At 51.2% G+C, this 20,630-nt stretch overlaps 2 protein-coding genes and 1 non-coding gene across 9 annotated transcripts in view; 2 read left to right on the top strand and 1 right to left on the bottom strand.

Moving 5' to 3' along the window:
- Nucleotides 1–5,494, top strand: part of Zyx (zyxin) — a 9,331-nt gene extending 3,837 nt beyond the window's left edge. For 6 of the 7 annotated variants that reach the window (XM_052722093.1, XM_052722088.1, XM_052722089.1 and 3 more), the window contains 5 exons: nucleotides 2,674–2,794; nucleotides 2,919–3,088; nucleotides 3,195–3,373; nucleotides 4,163–4,283; nucleotides 4,897–5,494. In XM_052722093.1, coding sequence (XP_052578053.1) covers nucleotides 2,674–2,794; nucleotides 2,919–3,088; nucleotides 3,195–3,373; nucleotides 4,163–4,283; nucleotides 4,897–5,001 — 696 coding nt within the window. In that variant the 3' untranslated portion in view covers nucleotides 5,002–5,494. The remainder of the gene's footprint in view (nucleotides 1–2,673; nucleotides 2,795–2,918; nucleotides 3,089–3,194; nucleotides 3,374–4,162; nucleotides 4,284–4,896) is intronic. The other variant, XM_052722091.1, reaches the window with a different exon arrangement.
- A 197-nt stretch (nucleotides 5,495–5,691) lies between these two features.
- On the bottom strand, nucleotides 5,692–20,630 carry Epha1 (EPH receptor A1). The gene is made up of 18 exons (XM_052720579.1): nucleotides 20,510–20,630; nucleotides 19,478–19,545; nucleotides 14,840–15,121; nucleotides 13,279–13,681; nucleotides 12,909–13,064; nucleotides 12,277–12,621; nucleotides 12,027–12,154; nucleotides 11,645–11,795; nucleotides 11,115–11,211; nucleotides 10,839–10,900; nucleotides 9,974–10,099; nucleotides 9,013–9,198; nucleotides 8,817–8,878; nucleotides 8,507–8,713; nucleotides 8,232–8,381; nucleotides 7,781–7,974; nucleotides 6,057–6,212; nucleotides 5,692–5,966 (listed from the first exon to the last, which is right to left on the bottom strand). Exons 1-18 carry the CDS (start codon nucleotides 20,607–20,609, stop codon nucleotides 5,888–5,890), a joined length of 2,952 nt encoding a protein of 983 aa, XP_052576539.1. The 5' UTR covers nucleotides 20,610–20,630; the 3' UTR covers nucleotides 5,692–5,887.
- LOC128100179 (U6 spliceosomal RNA) lies at nucleotides 17,552–17,658 on the top strand. The gene has a single exon (XR_008214698.1). It is a non-coding gene; the product is annotated as a U6 spliceosomal RNA (small nuclear RNA).

Raw genomic sequence — 20,630 nt, forward strand, 5'->3', positions numbered from 1 at the left:
AATGACAGTATGACAGACCAAATAGAGAAGTGCAGAAGGGGAAATGGTTGGACGGGAAGAGGAGGGGTCCAGCTGTCAGCGTGTTGAGCAACAGGCTTCAGGCGCACTCTCTTTCAGCTGCATCTGTCATTCAACTACTGTAGGACTGTAATTCAGGGGCAGCCCTCGAGCCAGAGACGTGCACGTAGCCATACATACCACGAGATAGCTGACAAGTCTTTCAAGAACTCCGTAGCGGAAGTTAAAGGCCTCAGGAACCTTGGGTCATGTAAAGAGAATGGAGGAAAATCCCAGGATGGGATCCTTGGAAGTGGATGAGGCGACCTTGGGGCTCTTCAGTGTGGGCTTAGGGAACAAGGACTCAGATAAGCAGAGATGTGACTTAGGACCCCGTCGATGGCCTTGGGACTGTTGGTGCCCTATGGTGGTGACAAAGTTGAGTGAACAACTGACGAAAACATGGAAGTTGTTAGTGTAGCCCGCTCTCAAAGTTTGGCGGTGAAGCTGAGTATAGTGGCCTGTAAGTCACAGCACATGGGAAGTTGAGGCAGGAGGATTGTTAGGAGTTCAAATCAGACTACAGAGTGAGTCTCGCTCTGTGTCTCTCTTTCTCTCTTTCTCGTGTGTGTGTGTGTGTGTGTGTGTGTGTGTGTGTGTGTGTGTGTGTGTTAGGTGCTTCAAGTTAGGGGAAGAGAATCCAGGTATGCATTTCAACCAGGAGGTAGAAGCCAGCAGAGACTAGGCCAGAGATCCCTGAGAGCAGCAGTTGACCTCAGAGGCCCCGGAGGGAGCAAGGACAGGGTGACACACAGTGTTTGGTTGGAAAGAAAGAAGGATGAGGGAAGTTAAACTGGCTAGCTGCCAGGCATTTAAGCGGTGAGGTCATCGGTGAGTGGGAGGGAGGGGGCCAAGCTGTGGGGGGCTCCAGGAGATAGAAAAGGTTTGGAACAGCTGCTGTCGGGAAGGCAACTGGGAATCTGGCAGAGCCAACTACCAGACAGAGAAGCTGGGGCTGGAGGGTGTGGCAGGTGCTGCAGTGTTTGGGGAGCTCTGCAGTGTTCAGCGTCTCCACCTACTTTCTGCAGCGTGGAGGAGGCAGAAACAGGAAACAGGCGCTGCTGTGGCCCAGGGTTAGAGATTGGGTCAGATAGCCTAGGGTGGTAGAAGAGGCCTTTGTAGAAAGAGCTAGTAAAGAAGCCAGTCTAGGGACTTGATTGACAAGGCACACGGGCAGGTTAAAGCCTGGGACACTCAAGCCCTCCTGCTAGGCTGTTAGTTGTATGGGTGGTGAAAGGAGAGGTGGGGATAGTTGGAAAGGATCTTGGGAGCAAAGTGCTAATAAATCATAGGTCCAAGCTATCCTGAGGTGGAAGATGCTGCAGCAGAGAATTTTGAGGCCGTGGCAGTTGAGCAGTGACATTGCTGCTGGCAGGCAGAGGAGGAAGCAGCTGAGAGTGTCCCGCAGGAAGGACACGGGCATCCACAGGGAGGAGTGTGGTTGAATATCCTTCCCAAGATGGGGACAGCCATTTATAGTAGCATTTACTAGAGAGCAAGGATGAGCTGAGTCCATTCCCCTGTCCTCAAAGTGCCCGGAAGGGACTCTTAGAAGAGGGCAAAGGTGAAGCTTGCATTCAGGGACCCCCCCCCATTAGTTAAGAGTAGGGGACTGAAGGAGTCAGTCTTACGGAGAGTGGCTAAGATCACGGGGAGTGTGACTTTTATTCTTTCCTTGGGAAGGTACAGTATGGCAGGTAGAGCTCTGAGTACAGTTCTGGGGGTGGAGAAGGAGATAGTGGGGTGCTTCGGGGACTGGAGGGGTGAAGGCATCAGCAGGTGATGGGGTGATAGTGTCCTTAACCCTGCAATAGACTAGAACCATCCAGAGTTCGTGAAGGAGTGTCTCAGGGACACACTGGCGCAAGTCAGATAGCCCCTGCTCAAAACCCCAGGATTCTGAAGTGCCTTGTCCCTACACAAGGACATCCTTCCCCTCTCCAGTCTGTAGCCCTCAAGGTCCTCTACATAGGAGGAATGGGCTAGCCTAGGAACTGACCTCTGGCTCTCCCTGGAGACTTGCTGGGGAAGGACTGGGATCAGGTAGACTACAAAACCTTCACTTAGGATGGAACCCAGGGTGTCTGAAGAGCTGAGGGTGGGCTCCTGCAGACAGTTTAACCTATACTTCCAGCCTCATTGCATCCTCATGCTGACAGGGGCTACTCAGCAGCAGGTGGGATGAGTAGGTGTATGTGTGCATGTAGATGTGTGCATGTGTGGTGTGGCACTTGTCTGGGACGTGGAAGACACTGCCTGAGCTTGCTCTGTGAAGTTGGGGTGTGGCCTGGTGTGTTCGAGGCTGCAGTGACCTGAGCTGCTGTATGCGTAGTTTCTATTGCTTAGTTGTTCTGGTCTGTCTGGATGCCTCGGGGTGCAAGGGTTTGAGCTAGACTGGTGAAGATGTCCCACTGTGGGAGATAGAGGCTAAGGTCAGCTCTGCCCCTATGTTTATATGTGTGGTACTAGGGGTCAGGATAGGGAGCAGCAGAGAAGAGCTTGAAGGGTCCTAGCATTAAGGAAAGGAGACGGAAGCTTAATTCTCAATGTAAGAAAGGGGTCAGCTGGTCCATCTGGGAGGAGTTAGAGAATATGACAAAAGCGTTGGGGTTTTAGGTGCGCTCTCCTGGCTGCCCGGGACCCTTGACCCTCAAGGAGGTGGAGGAGTTGGAACAGCTGACCCAGCAGCTGATGCAGGACATGGAGCATCCTCAGAGGCAGAGTGTGTCAGTGAATGGTGAGTCCACTGCCCACTCTTGGGGAACACCTTCCCTGTTGGTACGTTGGCTGGGCATGAACTTCCGAGAAGAGCCCTTGGGACCTTCTGTTCTTACCGAGGTGAAATTCTTTGATCTCCCCAGAGTCCTGTGGCCGATGCAACCAGCCACTGCCCCGTGCACAGCCTGCAGTCCGTGCGCTGGGACAGCTGTTCCACATCAGCTGCTTCACTTGCCAACAGTGTCAGCAGCAGCTGCAGGGAGGGCAGTTCTACAGCCTGGAAGGGACGCCATATTGTGAGGGCTGCTATACCGTAAGTCTGGGTTGGGGCTTTCTGGCTGTGGTGGGGCTGGATGAGTCTTGGAAGATACGCCTTGGGTTCTCTGGTTCCCTCACAACCTGCTCTGATTGTCTCCCAGGAGACCCTGGAGAAGTGTAACACCTGCGGGCAGCCCATCACTGACCGGATGCTGAGGGCCACAGGCAAAGCCTACCATCCACAGTGTTTCACCTGTGTGGTCTGTGCCTGTCCCCTGGAGGGCACCTCTTTCATTATGGACCAGAGAAACCAACCCCACTGTGTCTCTGATTATCACAAGTGAGAACCTGTCATGTCTTTTTTTTTTTTTTTTCTTTCTGTTCATCCATGTTTTGTCTGGTAACCAGGCTGCCACCTGGCTCCAGGTCAGCGGCAGACCACAGATCTTGCTTGCTAGCCACAGTGGTGGCCCTTGGCTGCTTCCACGTCAGCCTTGGCTCCCTTGGGCTTCTTGGGGTGTGTCTTTGTTCAGCAGTTGGTCCTAGAATGGCTATGTTCGCATGTAGGCTGGGTTCTCAAAGTTCCTTTGGAGTTCAGCTGCTTGGAGTATTGACTTCTCCCAAGGCCTGTAATAGTCCTAGGCTGGTAGGCCAAGAAAGTACCGACATGTAACTATAGGATGGGAAAATTGAAGTCTGTCCCCACCTTGGACAATATGTCTGGGGGATACATTTGCAGGATTTTGTGTGGGTGACTAGGATTCCTGGTCCCTCCGTTTTCTCTGGGGCCAGGCTGGAGGGAGGTGTCTTCTGTCCTGCTCTGGAGTTCCTGCAGAACTGTAGTTTGGGTGGGGCCAGGGTGTGGGAGTGAGCACCTGGGAGCAAGGTGTGGGAGATGGAGCATTGTGTGAGCGGAGAGGCAGGAAGTTTCTCTTGATGAGGGCCTGTGGTGTGTGCCACTTGGTCCTTTGGCCTTTCTCATGAACTTGCTCCACCCAGATATGTGGAATACGAGGGTGTGCCCTTGGCCACACAACCTATGCCTCCTTAGCCTGTGCCCTCCCAGGGGTTGAACGCCCGAGGTATCTGGATCCACTGAACCCTCTGGACCTGCTTTCTGACCCTTTAGGCAATATGCTCCAAGGTGCTCCGTCTGCTCGGAGCCCATCATGCCTGAGCCTGGCCGTGACGAAACTGTCCGAGTGGTCGCTCTGGACAAGAACTTTCATATGAAGTGTTACAAGTGTGAGGTCAGTTGTCCCTCCTGTCATTCAGAGGTCACTTGGAGCCTTGGAAAAACCAAGGGACTTCCCAGTGGGAGGGGAGAGCGGTGCGTTGGCCTGTTTGTGTGCGCATGTGTGTGTGTGGGGGGGGGGCTGGGTTGGGGGTGTCGGAGGTTCTAGCAGTTGAGAAGCAGTCAGAATGGAGTTGGGATAGGATGGGACAGGCTCCAAACCTGTAGTGGGGTGGCAGGGGGTAGGTTCCCTGGGAACTATCTATTCTTGCCTTTCTTTTTTTTTTTTTTTTTTTTTTTGGTTTTTCGAGACAGGGTTTCTCTGTGTAGCTTTGCGCCTTTCCTGGAACTCACTTGGTAGCCCAGGCTGGCCTCGAACTCACAGAGATCCGCCTGGCTCTGCCTCCCGAGTGCTGGGATTAAAGGCGTGCGCCACCACCGCCCGGCTTATTCTTGCCTTTCTTGCAGGAGAGGCCTGGTAAGGCGCAGGGGAGGTAGTTTGGTCAGGAAGGAAGGTATGCAAGGCCTATGAAACGCTTGGTCTTCCTGCTTCAGATGGAGTTGCAGTACAGTAGGGTGGGGCAGCAACCTTCTTGGCCAGTGTCCCTCTTACCTCTCCTCCTTTCCAGGACTGTGGGAAGCCCCTGTCCATTGAGGCAGATGACAACGGCTGTTTCCCTCTGGATGGCCACGTCCTTTGTCGGAAGTGCCACACTGCTAGAGCCCAGACCTGAGTTGAGAATGGGCCTCCTTCCGGAGCACAGGTCCATTCCCCACCATGGACCACCCACACTGAGACCAGTCCTTGCCTCTACCCTCCCTGCATTCCGAACTCCTCCCCAGTATCTCAAGTGCCCTGACCCAGGGCCTCCGCATGGCCTCGCATGGCCTCGAGGTGCTGAGGCCCCGCCCCGCCCCGCCCCGCCCCGCCCCGTCCCGTCCGTCCTGGTGCTGAGGCGCAGCCCGGGGCTCCACCCCTTGCCTCTCCTGCAGGGATCGCCGGTCCTCCTGAGGTCCCCAACCCAAGGGTCACGTTTAGTGCCGCCGCCGCTTTCACTGCTGCACCGATGCCCTTGGCTGGCCCGAGCAGCCCATGCAGTGTGCTTGCTGAGGGTGGGAGAAGCCCTCACCCTCCAGGAGCCTGGCTCCAGCAGCCCGGACACCCACCTTGCCCTGTGCTGCTAGGTTGTGGCCACAGCTAACATGATAAAACCTCATTTTCCAGAATTGCTAGTACTTGCTTCTTTGATAACACCTCAACTCCAGGGGTTGAAATCGAGGGAGTCAATGGGGGAAAAAAGATCACGGGTGAGGATGAAAACTCAACTCCTGTTTATTTACAAAAATAGATAATGCATATATAAGTATACATATATATATATATATATATATTAAACCCTCCCCCAGTACCCACCCACCCACAATCCCCTTCACTTGTACCGCCCACCTCCCTTTTATAAACAAAGGCTCCTTGGTCCAAAGGCAGAGTCCTGATTGAATGGGCAGGAGCAGCACCAATAGCCTACATCTTGTAGGCTGAGGAAAGGCCCAGGGAGTGACCACAGTCCTGTCCTTGCTCATAGAGGGGGCAGAGGGATGAAGTGTCTTTTCAGTGGCCACTCAATCCTTAAATCCTTGAATACTGCAGAGAATGCGTTTCTGGTGGCCCGGCAATGTGATTCCCATCTGCGTCAGATCCCTATGGAAGAGGGAAAGGAGGCCTTGAGTCTAGAGGCTCAGACCTCAGCCACCCTCCCATGCCCAGGCTGCCTGGCCCCAGAGTCCTTACTCAGCTGTCAGCTCCAGCACACACTCCATGGTGTCCAGCCCAGCCGAACGGAAGTGCAGGATGTAGCGTTTCATGCGAATGGATTCGAGCCACTCAGAGACGCTTCGGTAAGGGATCCCATCAGAGCCACTCAGGCTGGGCAGCCGGAGGGTCACCCTGTGGGATTTGATGCCATGTTTGTTCCCTTGGAGTACAGGAGCTGGTTGGCCTGGGCCACCACCTTTCAGCCAGCACCGCATCTGATGCTTGCACATAGCTCATCTAGGCTCTCTGTACCTCCACTGGCTGTTATCTGAGCCTGCTCCCTGACCTGTTTCCTGCTATGCTCCAAGCAGCAGGTGGGCAGCTGATTGACTTGTTCCAGGGGTAGATCCAGGGAATGTGGATGCTATGGGCATCCCTGGTGAAGAATCCCCAGCCCTTCAGACACGAGTGCATCCTGACTAAGATAAATCAAAAGACAGGGGTAGGGGCCTGCTTGCCTTTTCCAAAGATGGCCACCTAGGAGCGGCCCTCACTTGCCACATTCAACCCCCCAACTGCTATTCTTACACTTTGATGGCCACAATACAATGAGTGTTCCTGTAGAAAAGCCAGCCAGAGCCAAAAACCATTAGCAAAGTAAATCTGCTGGGAGAAAAAATATCCAGCATTCCAGAGAGATTAGCACACACAGTCTCCAGCGTCCGAGGGAGCTGTGCTCCAAAAGATAGTCTCAAAAGTTGGAACATGGAAAACAATCCCAGAAACAAGGTTATATATGGTGGGTTTGATACAGAGGCCAGTACACCAGGCTGTCTTACCCGATAAAGCAGTTGAAGTCCACCCTTGCCTGGCTCCCTGACCTGACCCCCTCCTTCCACGTCATTCTCTACATTCTGGCCATGTTTTTGATAAAATACAATTTTGGGAAACGGGACAACATTTCTTGTTCTCACAGTCCTACCTCCGCAGCAGGGCTGGTCCTCTGCACTGATCGCTGCTGCTTTCCCCGTTCACAGGGCTGCTGCCCTCGTTCTGTGCTGTCTGTGAACTGTCTGTCATTCCTCAGCTCCTTCTAGCCGGGCCATGCAGTCAGAGGTGGACTCAGCCTCCCTCCTGTCCCTACCCCAACCTAGCTGCCCAAGCTCTCAGGAGCAGGTACCAGGCTGCAGCAAGGAGCTTGTACCAGGAGGTCCTCCAAGATTTGTCGAATCTGTGAATCTTTCCTCCACATGCAAGAATATATGTATATAGTATGTGTATGGGGAAAAGAAATTACCCCAAGTCTCAGATGGCCACAGGAACACCAGAGGTGGGGTCCCAGTCACAATGCAACATAGTGGGAGTGACAAAAGTGACTGGAAAGGCTCCAGGGGAAACAGTGAGGTGGGTAATCTAGAGCTAACTCATGATAAGGTGACGCACGCCTTTAATCCCAGCACCTAGGGAGGCAGAGCCGAGCGAATCTCTGTGAGTTCCAGGAAAGGCGCAAAGCTACACAGAGAAACCCTGTCTCAAAAAACAAAAAACAAACAAACAAAAAAAAAACACTCATGATAGATGGGATCCTACCTCTGTTAGCCTGGGCATTCCCAAAGGGCATGGACTGGGTGCTATCTCATATGCCAGATTCTGTCCAGAGCTCCCCACGGCCCAGCATTCAGTGGGTAGGCTCGACTGTCCATTTTTTATTCTTCCAGATTTGACCTCCACAAACTCCCATCCTTTCTGAACATACTTACCTGGGGTCGAAGTTGGCAATGGTCCTTAGGGAATGGGGGTCAGTAAGCAACTGCTCCAGGTGTGCCTGCAGCTGGAGGAAGTGAGGCCGACGGGTCCTGTCATAAGCCCAGCAGTTCTTCATGAGTTCATAGAGAGGGGCGGGGCAGTCCACAGGAGGGGGCAACCGGTAACCGTCTTCGATGCTTTTCATTACCTGTGGCAGGAGACAGGGAGGGATGCCTAGGCAAGGAGCTATATCTGCTAGGACATCACACGGAATTATGGAGCTCTAAGCAACCCTGACCAGGGTAGATGGAGTCATGGACAAAGAAGTAACAGAGAAGAGACCACAGGAAATAGTCCCCCAAACTGGAGTTGGAAAGAAAGAGTTATAGGGAAGGACCATGTTAGGGGGTGCAGAAGAGACAGGAGGTGTGTCAAGGACGTCATGGGGAAATAGTCCAGGTTTACCTCTTGATTGCTCATCTCCCCATAAGGCTTGTCACCAAAACTCAGCACCTCCCACATTACAATCCCAAAGCTCCACACATCGCTGGCTGTGGTGAAGATGCGATGGGCAATAGCTTCTGGGGCTGTCCAGCGGATGGGGATCTTTCCTCCCTAAGAAGGCATGGCATCGGAGAGTGATGTTTCAGGGCATGGATGAGAACAACACGGTGTGGGAAGGGAATCGGGTCTCCTGCTTGTGCATGGGTCATCAATGTGAGTGTGGATGGGGCTCTCACCTGGGTTTCGTAGGTGCCATCGAAGTCATCCAGGAGGCGGGTTAAGCCAAAGTCAGATACCTTGCAGCACAAGTTCTGATTCACCAGGATATTCCTGGCAGCCAGGTCTCTATGGACGTAATTGTGGCCACTGAGGTAGTTCATGCCCGATGCTATGCCCAGCAGCATAGCCACTAGCTGACCAGGAGCTAGCTGGTCCTCTCGTTCCTGTAGTGGGATGGATGTATACATCAGAGGATGAACAGTCTCCCCACGAGGCATGGGGCTCCATGGTGTGACCCCTCCTGAGCTGGCTCTCTGCCCATCTCACCTTTAGAAAGGCATCCAGGGCTCCATTCTCCATAAATTCTGTGACGATCATGATGGGCTTTCCTGAGACACAGCACATGCATCACACCCAGGCCCAGGTTTCCTCCCTTTGGCATCCTGCTCCCCTCGTCCATTGCTCCCACCCTACTCCCCCCTTCCCACACTTTCTACTCCTGTTCCTGGGGATGACTGCATACTTTTTGTGACAACACCTTCTAGGCGGAGAATGTGTGGGTGATTGAACTGGCCCATGATAGTTGCCTCTCGAAGGAAATTCCACCACTGGCCATCTGGGGATGTGTCTTTCAAGGTCTTAATGGCCACAGTCTTGCAGTCTTGGCTGGGGAGTCTCAGGGCTCCCCGATACACTTCCCCAAACTCTCCTAGGTGGGATGAAAATAAGGTTGTGGTCTGATGCAGTCAGGCTACCTCATGATCAGGCAGTGACACCTCTCGTACCAGTTTCTCCTCGCTGGAAATCTGAGGAAGGACAGAGCTTAGGTTGCCTATAGTGATATTTTATTTGTTGCCCTTCTGGAGAAGCAACAGTCTGGAACCAACCTGAAGCTGGGCAACCTAACCACCACTGTCTTCCATGGTGCTTGGCTTATGTTAAGTAAGTACTCCCTAAATGCAGAGGGACTGAGCTGTGTTGATGAAGGACAAGCTGGTCCAGGGATAGTAACAGGAGGCCTGCCTGTTTCCTGTGAATGAGCTCCCTGGTCACAGTGCTGGCTTGGCTGCATCATTGACAAGGACACTGCCAAGCTTTGTTCTCTGTTGAGATCTATTTTCCCTGGTGACCCAGGGGATTGGGGCAGCGCGAGGACACTGGGCCCCTGATGGGATGGAAGGCTCACTTAGGAAGGCTCTGAATCTCTCCTCCTTTGGGAACCATCTGAGAACAACCTGCAGCTTGGCATGGTGACACCTCTATGGGAAGAGATGAGGTGCTTAACATTCTTTATCAGAAAGCCCATAACCACAGAGCAAAGTGTGTAGGAGGCAGAGGCTGCTCCAGGGCAGGAGCAGTTCAAGGAGGGTACAGGATACAGCAGGCACGGGCTCATCTGGGAACTCAGGCTTGAAGAAAGGAACCTGCGGGCAGCCACGTGCTGCCACACAAAGGGGACCAGCTAGGGTCACAGCAGGACTTACCTTCCCCTATGACAGTGTCTACAATCAGCCAGCCTGGGTCCAGTTCCTGGGCAAAGTCCAAGGCTCCCTGTGCAGGGTCTTCATAGGCCTGGAGGTCCACGTAGGGTTTTAGCCACAGCTTGTCCTCTAGGGAAGGCAAGAGGGCTCAGCCACTGCAGTATACACTTCAGGGATCAGAGCATGGAAGACTAGGGAGAAGGGCAGACAGTTGAGCCCCTTCTCAATCCTTCTCTGCTCTCTGAGGTGAGCCTGGCTCTTTTCTTAGCAATGAAGCCTCCACATCCCAGCCTTTTTCTTGTCTGTGCTCCAAGCTTCTCTGTCCTGCTGTTCAGGGTCCATAGTGGTGGCCAGAACTCAGCCCCTGGAGCAAATTCCTTGTCCTGAGTTACCCAATCTTCCTATGACTTGTGTCCCCAGCTTCTGACCCCATGCTGTCCAAGTCACTTACACCTCATTCAGCTCCCAGATGAAGCCTCCCTTCAATGCCAGCTACTCAGACAGACAGCAGATTTTCCCTCTTGCAGAGCCACCTAATGAGGTGACCAGCAAGAAGCCCACATGCCTCAGAGGACTTTAACCCCTTCCTGCCTGGCCTCGGCTCACGGACCTGGCCACCGAGGTGGAGAACACTGCTCAGAGCCCAGGGTGGCTGTGCACTAGGACCAGAAGCTAGTAGACAACTGCAGAGGAGCTGCTGACAGCTAGCTGTCACAGCAAAGTTAATTAACCAAAATTAATTAGGTGGCAAAATACGAGAGCCCTAGGGACAATATACCCCACCCACACTCCCAGAGTTGACCTAGGCATCACACACACACACACACACACACACACACACACACACACACACACACACACACCTCACCTCGATCGACATTGGTGGTGGCACGTTCACGCTGCCTCTGCTGTCTCTGCCGCTGGCCTCTCCTGCGGAGGAGGTAGGACAACTTCTTCAGGGACCCAGGGAAATCTCAGTGGTCCAGTGGGCTCTGGCTGAGTTTGTCACAGACATGAGAGCTGGGTGTGGGGCACATCTGAGCTTTGGTTTTAGGGGACAGGAGGATCATCTGGGGGTATAGGCAGGGCTCCTAACAAGGCAGAGGGACCCCAGATAAATGGGTGTGGAGGACAGAGCCAGCACCTTGAACGGAAGACATAAATCCCGATCAGCAGAGCTATTCCAAGCAGCAACCCAAAGATGATGGCCACAATCTCTCCTCCGGTCAGGCTCCTGGAAACTGAGCATACGGGTCAGAAGTCTGGGGGTTCATTCGTCTTTAGGGGTGATAGAGGCTAAAAAAAGGTAGGATCCTAAGTGTGTACCCAGAGTCAGTTTTTAAGTGGGCATTGGGTCTGTGTCTCTCTTTATAGAGATTATTGAGGAGACACATGTGCATATATACAGAGAAGAGCAAGGGTCATTAAAAAAAATAGGAACTGAGCCGGGCGATGGTGGCGCACGCCTTTAATCCCAGCACTTGGGAGGCAGAGGCAGGCGGATCTTTGTGAGTTCAAGGCCAGCCTGGTCTATAGAGTGAGATCTAGGAAAGGCGCAAAGCTACTCAGAGAAACCCTGTCTCAAAAAACCAAAAAAAAAAAAAAGGAACTGAAGTGCCTCTGTGAGATGATAATTGCGTATGCTTGGGGTGGGACAAGAGGTAGATAACCTACCTGGTGGGCTTGTCCGAAACTCATGGTCAGGGGAGAAAGGGCCAGGGCCCAGTGGGGTCAATGTTCGCACTCTCACAATGTATGTGGTGTCTGGCTGTAGTTTTGTCAACAAGACCCTGGGTTCCGGAACCATCTGGTGCCATTCTTCATCCTGTGGGTGGGGCTTGCATGAATGAGGCTGTGCTGAGCCACCCTTGGGAAAGCCAGGCAGGTATGGAAGGGCCTGGACAGGGTGGACTGCCACAGTAAGGTCAGAGACCTTTGCAGACATTTATCCCGAAAAAGCCTGTTAGTTTTGGATGTTTTCCCCAATGCTATACCCTTAGTTGGGAATGTTAGGGTATACTAAACACTAAAGGGTGTGTCCAAGTAACTTTCTGACCTGGTTCAGCACATGCAGCTCATAACTCAGATTCCCTCCAGGATTTCGGGGTCGGGACCCTGCCCACGTCAGCTCCAGCTGCCTTGGTTCTTTCTTCACCAGCCTCAGGGACAGGCCAGAGAGTGACTCTGGACACGCAGAATGGCAGGGTTGAATGTGGAAGGAAAGCAGCAATAATTGAAGTTGCATCTCCACTGCATGCTGCCCACCACTCATCCCTGTGGTCTTGGGCTTGCTCCAGGCTCCTCACCTGCATGCCCCATGTTGATGCTGAGGGAAGCGCTGCTGGGGCTGGAACTGTCCAGTCCTGACACTCTGTTTTGGGATTTGATGGTGAATGTGTAGTTGGCATAAGGCTCGAGGCCTTCCACCTGCACAGTAGATGCGGTGAGCCCCGAGGCCCCTGGGGCGAAGCGCACGCCTTTTCCGCAGGGTTGGCACGGACCCCCATCCTGTGCGATGCCTCGACACTGCAAGCACTCCACGCTGTATCTGATATCATGGCGTCCCCCTGTATCTTTGGGGGGCTCCCAACGCAGGGAGAGCTGAGTCCCTGATACAGAGAAGCTCAGATTTTGGGGAGCCGACGGGGGACCTGTGGGAGAAGAGGAGTCATCAAATAGGCACCCATTTTGCTCTCCCCTTGGCTACTGACCCCTGCTTCTGTCCACCATCCCAATAACTGACATTCTCCAAAGTGCTCATGAGAGGAAGTAGTGTAACCACACCTCTGCATTCTAGAGAGATCAGGGGGCAGGCAGGAGCTGTGATCAGTGCCTGACTCCCTGGGTCTCCACTACTTGGCAAGCTCTGGGAAGTCCTAGCCTTAAGGAGGGCCCAGTAACTGCTGCCAGATTGCCAGGCCCTGGCTGCAAGACTTACGTGTGCATGCTACCTGGGGGCCTTCTCCAGGGGCTCGGTAATGTCCATTCTCACAGGTACAGATGGTGGCCCCCTCAGACACTGCTGTGCTATGTTGGGGGCACTTGAGACAATGGAGTGTTTCTGTGTCCCTTCGGTAGGAGCCAACAGGGCAGGCTGGAGAGAGAAGGCAGGCAGAACCATGTTTTTTGTTGTTTTGTTTTCACACGGAAAAACCAACTCTCCACACTCTTTGTCCCACTCCCTGGAACTGGAACACCCCTGCAGACATGTCACTTAGGTTAAAAATCATGGAAATGAAGCCCTGTTTTGGCACCTGGAAGACCCACCCAGGTGGGTCCCTGGGGCTTCCTACTCCCCCATTTCTTACCGGTGCATCCCACGCTGCCACCGCGTTCCTCGTAGCCAGGCTTGCAGTGGCACTGGCCCACAGGCACCAGCCACTCGCCATCAGGGCTGCAGTGCATCCGTGGTGTACCTGCGGATCCCGGGCTGACCTGTGCATGGGAGACGCAGGTTCCAGCCACTTCGACCAGCCCTCCAGGTCCAGGGAGAGTGTCCGGGAAGTGGGCCAAGCCATGCACAGTCTCTGCACAGTGCTGGTAGAACACTCTTACGGACACCAGGGCCACGCAGGAACCCGGGTTGTGGAAAGCTAGGTAGAGGCCACGGTGGGTCAGACGGCCCAAGGAGCAGCGTTCTATGTTCAGTTTCACAGAGCCAGACTCCAGGTCTCTAATGGTGAAGCTCTGGTCTGCAGCCACGGTGGTTACCTAGGGGGGACAAAGGAATGATGGCGAGCCCATGCTTCAGCCCTGCATCACACACAATTTTTGGTGTCTTATAGGCTGACTACCTCTAATCCACAATTCTAAAACCTGAAGTGCTCCCAAGCCTGACAATGCCCATAGCATGCCACAAATGGAAATTTCTATATATTACCTCATGTGATGGATCACAACAATAATGCAATCATTTACTTTGTATAAAATTACTTCAAGCTACATGTATAAGACAAATGAAATTCATAATTCGAATTGGGTCCCATCCCCAAGATATGTCTATATAAATACTCGAAAGTCTGAAATCTGAAACACTTCAGACTCAAAGCATTATATGGATAAAGAACGCCCAATTTACATAGCCATGATGGAAGAGCGTGATGTACAAGGTCCCACGGTAAGCATTTTGTAGACATGCTGTACAGCTCATGTCTTACCATCTTACTTAACAGAAGAAATTAAGGCTACGGCAAATTAGTCCTTCTAAAAGACAGTACAGCTATGACACGATGGAGCTAGGATTGGAACCCAGGCAGTGGACTGCTGCAGACCATAAATTTTTCCACTACTGGGAGGTGTTCCCAAGCTTGGTGCCAATGAGGTGATCAGTTACAGAGTGTGTCATAACTAATTTATTACCAATAACAAACTTTACAACCTTCGCTCTTTGGAAAGAAATGAGAGTACATCCTATAATAAGCTCAGACCGTTTTGCTTTCTAGCAGGTTTCTATGTTATGAAAGAATGTCATGGTACTAGTGATTGGCAGCCAGGAACTACCCTGTGTAGTTCCAACAATACTCTTGGGGTCATGTCACATATGAACATGATGGGCACTGAGGTGAAAAGTCTGAAAACCTCCACAATATACTCCCCTTTCAACCATAGCACCACGCTATTTCAATGGATGCAAGTAATAAGGCTATTACATGATGTGGTAACCAATGTTCAGAGAGGTTAAATGATTCCCTTAAAGTCAGAGCACAGCCAGTGGTACTCAGTTCAGCCTTTCTGGCCTTCTGTCCTGAATTCTTTCCCTTATTCTACATTGACACTTGCCCTGTTCCTTCTTGGCTGAGCTGAGTCATGACTGAGGATCGAGGTAAGTGTCTATATCAGGGATGGGATGGCATGAAGGGGCAGCAGCACCTTTTGGAACAAAGGCCGTCGGAGCTGAATGCCCACATCCTGGTCACTCTCCATGTAGAGAAGGTTGAAGGTCTCCTTGCATCCCAGAGGCCCAGCTCCCCCTGGGAAACTCTTACAATCCCGCACAGTGAACTGCAGCTCTACATGGACATGCGAAGCTTCCTCCCCTCGGTAGATCCAATTGGAGCGAAGCCAGTGGTTAGTGTCTCCACTTTCCTGTACTGGGCAGTCCTGATACATGTACAGGGGTGTCCCATTCAGCATTTGTTGCCCTTCACTCCACTGCAAGAAAAGAATCAGACTCAGTGACCAGAGCTGATGAAGAGGGAGTTGGAGCCAGAGTTCCCAGGTTAATGTGACTTGTCCTGCCTCACTGTCCTGCCTCCCAGCCCCAGGAGAGTAGGTTAAGTATTTCAAGCTGGGGGGTTATTTGGGCTTGGGGCAGATAAGGTAACAATCCTTTTACATCCTAGCCAACTCTGGTTGGTCCCTTAATTTCATCTACTTCAATAAAAGAGTATGGACAGAAATTTCGACCTATTTAATCAGCAAAACTGTCAGATATCCCCAAGGGCAAAGCCCATTCAAAATCCATCTGCCTGTTTGTTCAAAGCCTTATTTTTCAAATAGCAAAGCCCCTCTGCCCTTGGAGGACAGGGACAAGCACAGAACTCTCTACATGGGGATCTCACCCTCTCCAATATTCCTTCTAGTTAGAGCCATCACCGAAATCTCAACAGTGAACTGGACTCCCAGGAACCATCCAGTCTGTCCCTTGACTTTTTTCTTTAACATTGAAAGGATTTTTAAACCTAGTAATCATGATGGCTGGCACTACTATAACTCTCCACAGGCCACTGATACAGGGCCAGTATAGAGGGACTTACTTGGGTATTAAGAGGCAGGGTTGGAATATGGAGCCAGGCACTTCAGGTCCAGAACCTATGTTCTTAATCTTCACATCTCTGCGTATTCTAGCAGGTTAGGGACTGATGTACGAAGGTGAGGTCTCCCCAGTCCTTCCACCTTTATTCTGAGAGGTAGCCATTCTTAAGGGTTTAAAACAAAGCTTTCTAGATCACTTTCAAAACCTCCTGAGGAACTGTCTAAATGGTTCTGTGTTTTTAGAATAAATGTCATACAAGGGTTGTTCTGTGACTTCCTTTGTTGCAAGAAATAACGCTGTGAAATTATGCCTATAGAATATGCATACAGACCTGTCTCTTGTTGCAATATATAAACAGCACCCCATCATATAGATGTACCATAATCGTCTAATCATTCACCTATTGTTGGGTAATTATTTAGTTCCTATTTATTTATTTATTTATTTATTTATTACTTTAGGGAAGTAGACTGAAGAATGTAAGATTTCTATTGAATTGAGTGAATCAATAGATAGACCACAAATTTTATAAGATGTTGCTAAATTGGCCTCCAAAGACTTTATCAGTTTACATTTCTACAAAAAGTGCAAGAGAATTCATTTTCTAAAAAGTTCCTCAGAAGGGATACTAATGTTCTTTTTATCTTTTGCCAATCCTATGGCCAAAGCAGCTTAGCCTTTCCAGTCTCATTTCTTTGAAGGGGGAGAGCGCATGTTTCTCTTTTGTTCATTGGCTATTTATATTTTTATTAAACTCTGCTATTATTCACTTGTGGGAGCTTTTTAAAAAATGCAGTATAGACACTAATTATTTGCTTGGTATATATGTTTCAAATATTCTCAGCCATATCACATTTTTTGCTAATGGCACTATTTATGTGAAAACCAATTTTCCATCTTCCCATAATAACATAATAAGTTTGGGGCTGTGTATTATGCCTGAGATCATATATTTCTTTTTGTCTTTTGTCTTGAAAATTTTGTATGTTTGGTTTTTTTGGTTTAAACTTTGATCTCACCAGACTTGATTTTTTTTTTTTTTATATCTGTTCAGAGAAGATGGAGAGATGTTTTCCCTTGCATTCTGTCATAAAAATTACAGATATTCAGTTGTCAGTATGGTGACAAATCAATATTTTTGGGGATCAGTGTACACCCCAAAATATATTTACTTGGTTATTGAGATGATTCCATGAAAAAACAACTATAAATACAGGGTTAACTCATACAAGCTGCCCTTCGGTAAAAGACATTTACGTCTTTGGAGGGGATTGACACTGTGAGCTATCAGGAAGTACCAGGAAGAAGGCTGCTCAGAGAACACTTCTTTTACCCCAGAGACTTTCAAATGGACACAGCAGGGCAGCCTTTGTTGGCTTCACACTTGGGCCAGTCACCACCTCCCCACCCCCACTCCTTTCCAAAACTCAGGATGACACACAAGCTTCAACCCTCTGAACTTTGCTGGAACTTCATCCTGTGTGAATGAAGGTAATTAAAATAGTGCTTCTCCTGTTAATCCATCATCCTTTGTCACCTTCACAGGCTCACTTAGGGAGAGGGTAGGAAGTTTTTCTGTCGCCAGCAATACTTTGCACATTGACTTAAAATTCCATGGTCATCCACGTGAAAATAACGTACATGTGGATATGTGCTTGGACTTTCTATTCTATTGCATTGGCCTGGGTGTTCTTGTCATTATTCCAGGTTTTAATTACTGTTGAGGTTCTGATTATCTGTTGGTGGGACAGATATCGTACTTCATCAGCAAAATTCTTTCTCTTAAATATTTGCTCGGCCAGATATAGTTAAGAAAGAAGCACGCGGTGCTCACTTTGGCAGCACATATACTAAAACTGGAAGGACACAGAGAAGATTAGCATGGTCCCTGTGCAAGAAAGAAAGAAGCATACAAATTTCACAAACCATTTCACTGATATTTTGGATGCCATCCCATTATTTGATGGAGAAGAGACTGAAGCCCTAAGAACGATCATCCTGAGATTTTTATTCCACTCCAGTGAGCAAGCCCTCATGACCAAAAAAAAAAAAAAAACTAATTAAGAATTGGTAGGCTGGGGCCATCTTGAAGCACACAATTCTGCATTATGTCATAGAGTTCAAAGATCAAGAGGGTTGTCCAAAGGCCACAAACCTGGGAAGAAAGGGTACCTGGAGTTACTGTGGGGAAGCTCTGCTGAGGAGTCAAAGAAAAAGGCACAGGGCACAGGCAGGTGGACAGGGTGGTCATGGTAATGTGCGGCAAACAGTAGCCAGACTGCCAAAGCCGCAGCTGGAGCCTAGGGAAACAGATGTTCCCAGCTGTAACTGCCTCTTCCAATTCCAGCAGTGACAGATGGGGGACAACTATCATCCAGGGCCAGCGCTGAGGATCCTTTCATTTGACACTCAGGAGTTGCTGGTTGTTACATGTGTGTATTCTGGGAGCTCGGCTCTATGGACTTAACTGGTTTTAGAAAGAGGGGAGGGGACAAGTAAGAGAGCCGGATGGGAGCACAGCTGCTGCCGGTGTACTGCCCTTCTAGCACTGGACTGTGAAAGGGGCCTCGCTTCCACTGGCGCTCAATTAGGGAAGACTTATTTGGGTGGGGCTGGTGGAGCCATGAGGAAAGGCCAGTGGGAGCCAGCAGATGGTCCTGCTGCCTTCCTTGTGGGTGATTAGCTGGTTTATGAGATGAGGCACCTATTAGAGTTGGCCTAATCCAGGATTTTCCAAACGGCCCCTCCTGGAGGATACATTATGGTTTAGTCTATTAACTCTAATTATAGGCCACTCTGTGGAAGAGCTCAAAGGGGAGCCTCGACCCTCCAGTCCAAGGGAGAAAGAAAGCAATAACTCATCCCAGAAACAGCTGCAGCACATGCCTTAGGTACTGGAGAAAGGAAAGGAAATCCAGAGAATAGGCCCAGGACCAGTAAGTAAGTCTCCAACCCCAGAGGTATTGCCATGTGGCACTAAGTAATAATAGTCTCCAACCCCAGAGATTGTCACGTGGCTCTAAGGCCAGCTCTCCTGGGCTCCAGCAAGGGTATCTCTGGACTTTAGGCTTGAATACATTTTTTTGTGACGCATTAATAATCCACCTCTGCTCACTGGTCTCAGGGACACCTAAGGTGGGAAGGGACCTGGAGATGGTTTTTTCTTTCTCAAACAGCTGGAACACCTGGTGTTTGTGGAGCCTGCCTGGGAGGGAGAGAGAACAAGCCGAGTGTTCAGGGGCCTTGGAGGGGAGCAGCTTTTAAGTTTGAGGGAGTCAAAAGACCTTTAAAGACTTTGATGAAAGTTTTGGCTCTCCTCTTCAAAAAAAAAAAAAATCCATACATCATTTACACTTTGATGGAGCTCTCTAATGTTCTGAAACCCATCCATATAACTCCACTGCAGTGAATAGAGCTGAGACTTCGATGCATTCCAGGTCTCTCTCTCCTCTCCTTCAGCTGATAGCCTTCCTTAGCATAGGCATGCTCTCCCTAGGGGATGTGAACTCAATCCCCGCCCCCCTCCCCACTATGGTAGGAGGGTGAGGCATTGGAGATAGTCCCAGTGGAGTGAAGTTTGACACCCCCCAACCCCCAAGTACTATTCAGGAGGCTCTGACTCAGCTTTCCCTCCCCCACCAGAGGAGACACTTCCAGTTTTTCCTGCTCTTTTCTGTTCCTCCACCCACCTCTCCACCCCATTTCCCACTGGCCTTCGGACTTGAACTTTCCCAGGTCCTTCAGACACTTACCCCGTCCTCCGGGGGATCCAGAAGCCAGCCCAGCTCTCCTTGTGCTTTGCTTGTGTCCATCAAAGTGACTGAATGGGGAGAAAACAACCAGGGTGTGACCTAAGGGGGAGGGGGTGCCCTACTACCCACATTGGGTATTCTGGGACTCCCGGGCCGAGGCTGCCACATTTTCTAATGGTGTGACATCCTGAGGCAGCGGGAGCAAAGGGGTCCAGGATTGAGGAATGAAGCGCTCCAAGGATTACAGTGAATTGCTTCGGAGTGTGATGGGAGCAAGGAAGAGTGAGGCGAGGGTTGGGGGCTGTCCTGAACCAGAGTCAGGACAGCAAGGGTTGGAAGAGCAACCTCAGACACTGCACCAGCGGGGTCCGGGAGGACTGGAGTACCCATCCGCTGCAGGGATGCCATGGGTGAACATCAGGAAGATAAGCCTTTGCAGTTCTGAGTGGGACCCTGGCAGGGGACTCCTGGTGGAGTTTGACTTTTGCTGTCAAAGGCCAGCTCTGGTAGGTGAGGGTATAGGAGGAGGGGCGCTAGGCGCAGCTCCGATTTGGGGAAGTGGGAGGGGCACAGTCAGAGAGGGTTTGCAAACCTTTATGGGTAAGGTTGTACCCCTACGCCTGGGAGCCCCCGAGTCCTAACCCTTCCACCAGTGGCGGTCTGTCTGTGGTCTGGTTAGGCTGGCAGAAGGAGGCTTTCCAACTCGGACTTCCGAGTGCTGGCGAACTCAGGGGTGGGCCCATGGAGGGTCCCTTGATGCTGCAGTGGGGAGTACAGCTTCCTGGCTGTGGTCAGGAACTCCCTCTCCACCCACAAAACAGGACTGGTCAGCAGAGGGTAGGGGTGACTGAGCCCGTGGGCAGGAGTCTGGGGTTAAAGGCCAAAGACTGCCCTGGCCAATCGATCTCCCCGCTACTGGGGCGAAGCCAGGGAGAAGGAGTGGGGCGCGGAGAGGAGGGCCTCCTCAGGAATGCCGGCTCTTGCAGGCTGCTGCCCGCCGGCCCGGAAAGGGAGAGGGAGGGGGGTCGGTACCTTCCTCGGCGCGCGCCCCCGGGGGCAGCGGGGCGCAGAGCAGCCCCAGCAGCAGCAGCAGCAGCAGCAGCGCGAGCCCCAGGGGCCAGCGCCGCTCCATGGCGCCGGCCGGGACCTGGGA

The sequence above is a fragment of the Peromyscus californicus genome, unplaced genomic scaffold (assembly GCF_007827085.1).
Source record: "Peromyscus californicus insignis strain IS unplaced genomic scaffold, ASM782708v3 Scaffold_6__1_contigs__length_162567912, whole genome shotgun sequence".
Lineage (NCBI taxonomy): Eukaryota > Metazoa > Chordata > Mammalia > Rodentia > Cricetidae > Peromyscus > Peromyscus californicus.

Bases quoted from the DNA above. Each gene is read 5' to 3' on its own strand.
- Epha1 (XM_052720579.1), bottom strand. From the start codon at position 20,609: ATGGAGCGGCGCTGGCCCCTGGGGCTCGCGCTGCTGCTGCTGCTGCTG. The intron at 8,879-9,012 runs GTATGCAGTCAT...GCTGTGTCTCAG, and splicing joins AGAAGGTGTTGTCACAAAAA to GAAAGCCCATCATGATCGTC. The intron at 8,382-8,506 runs GTGAGAGCCCCA...ATGCCTTCTTAG, and splicing joins ATGGCACCTACGAAACCCAG to GGAGGAAAGATCCCCATCCG.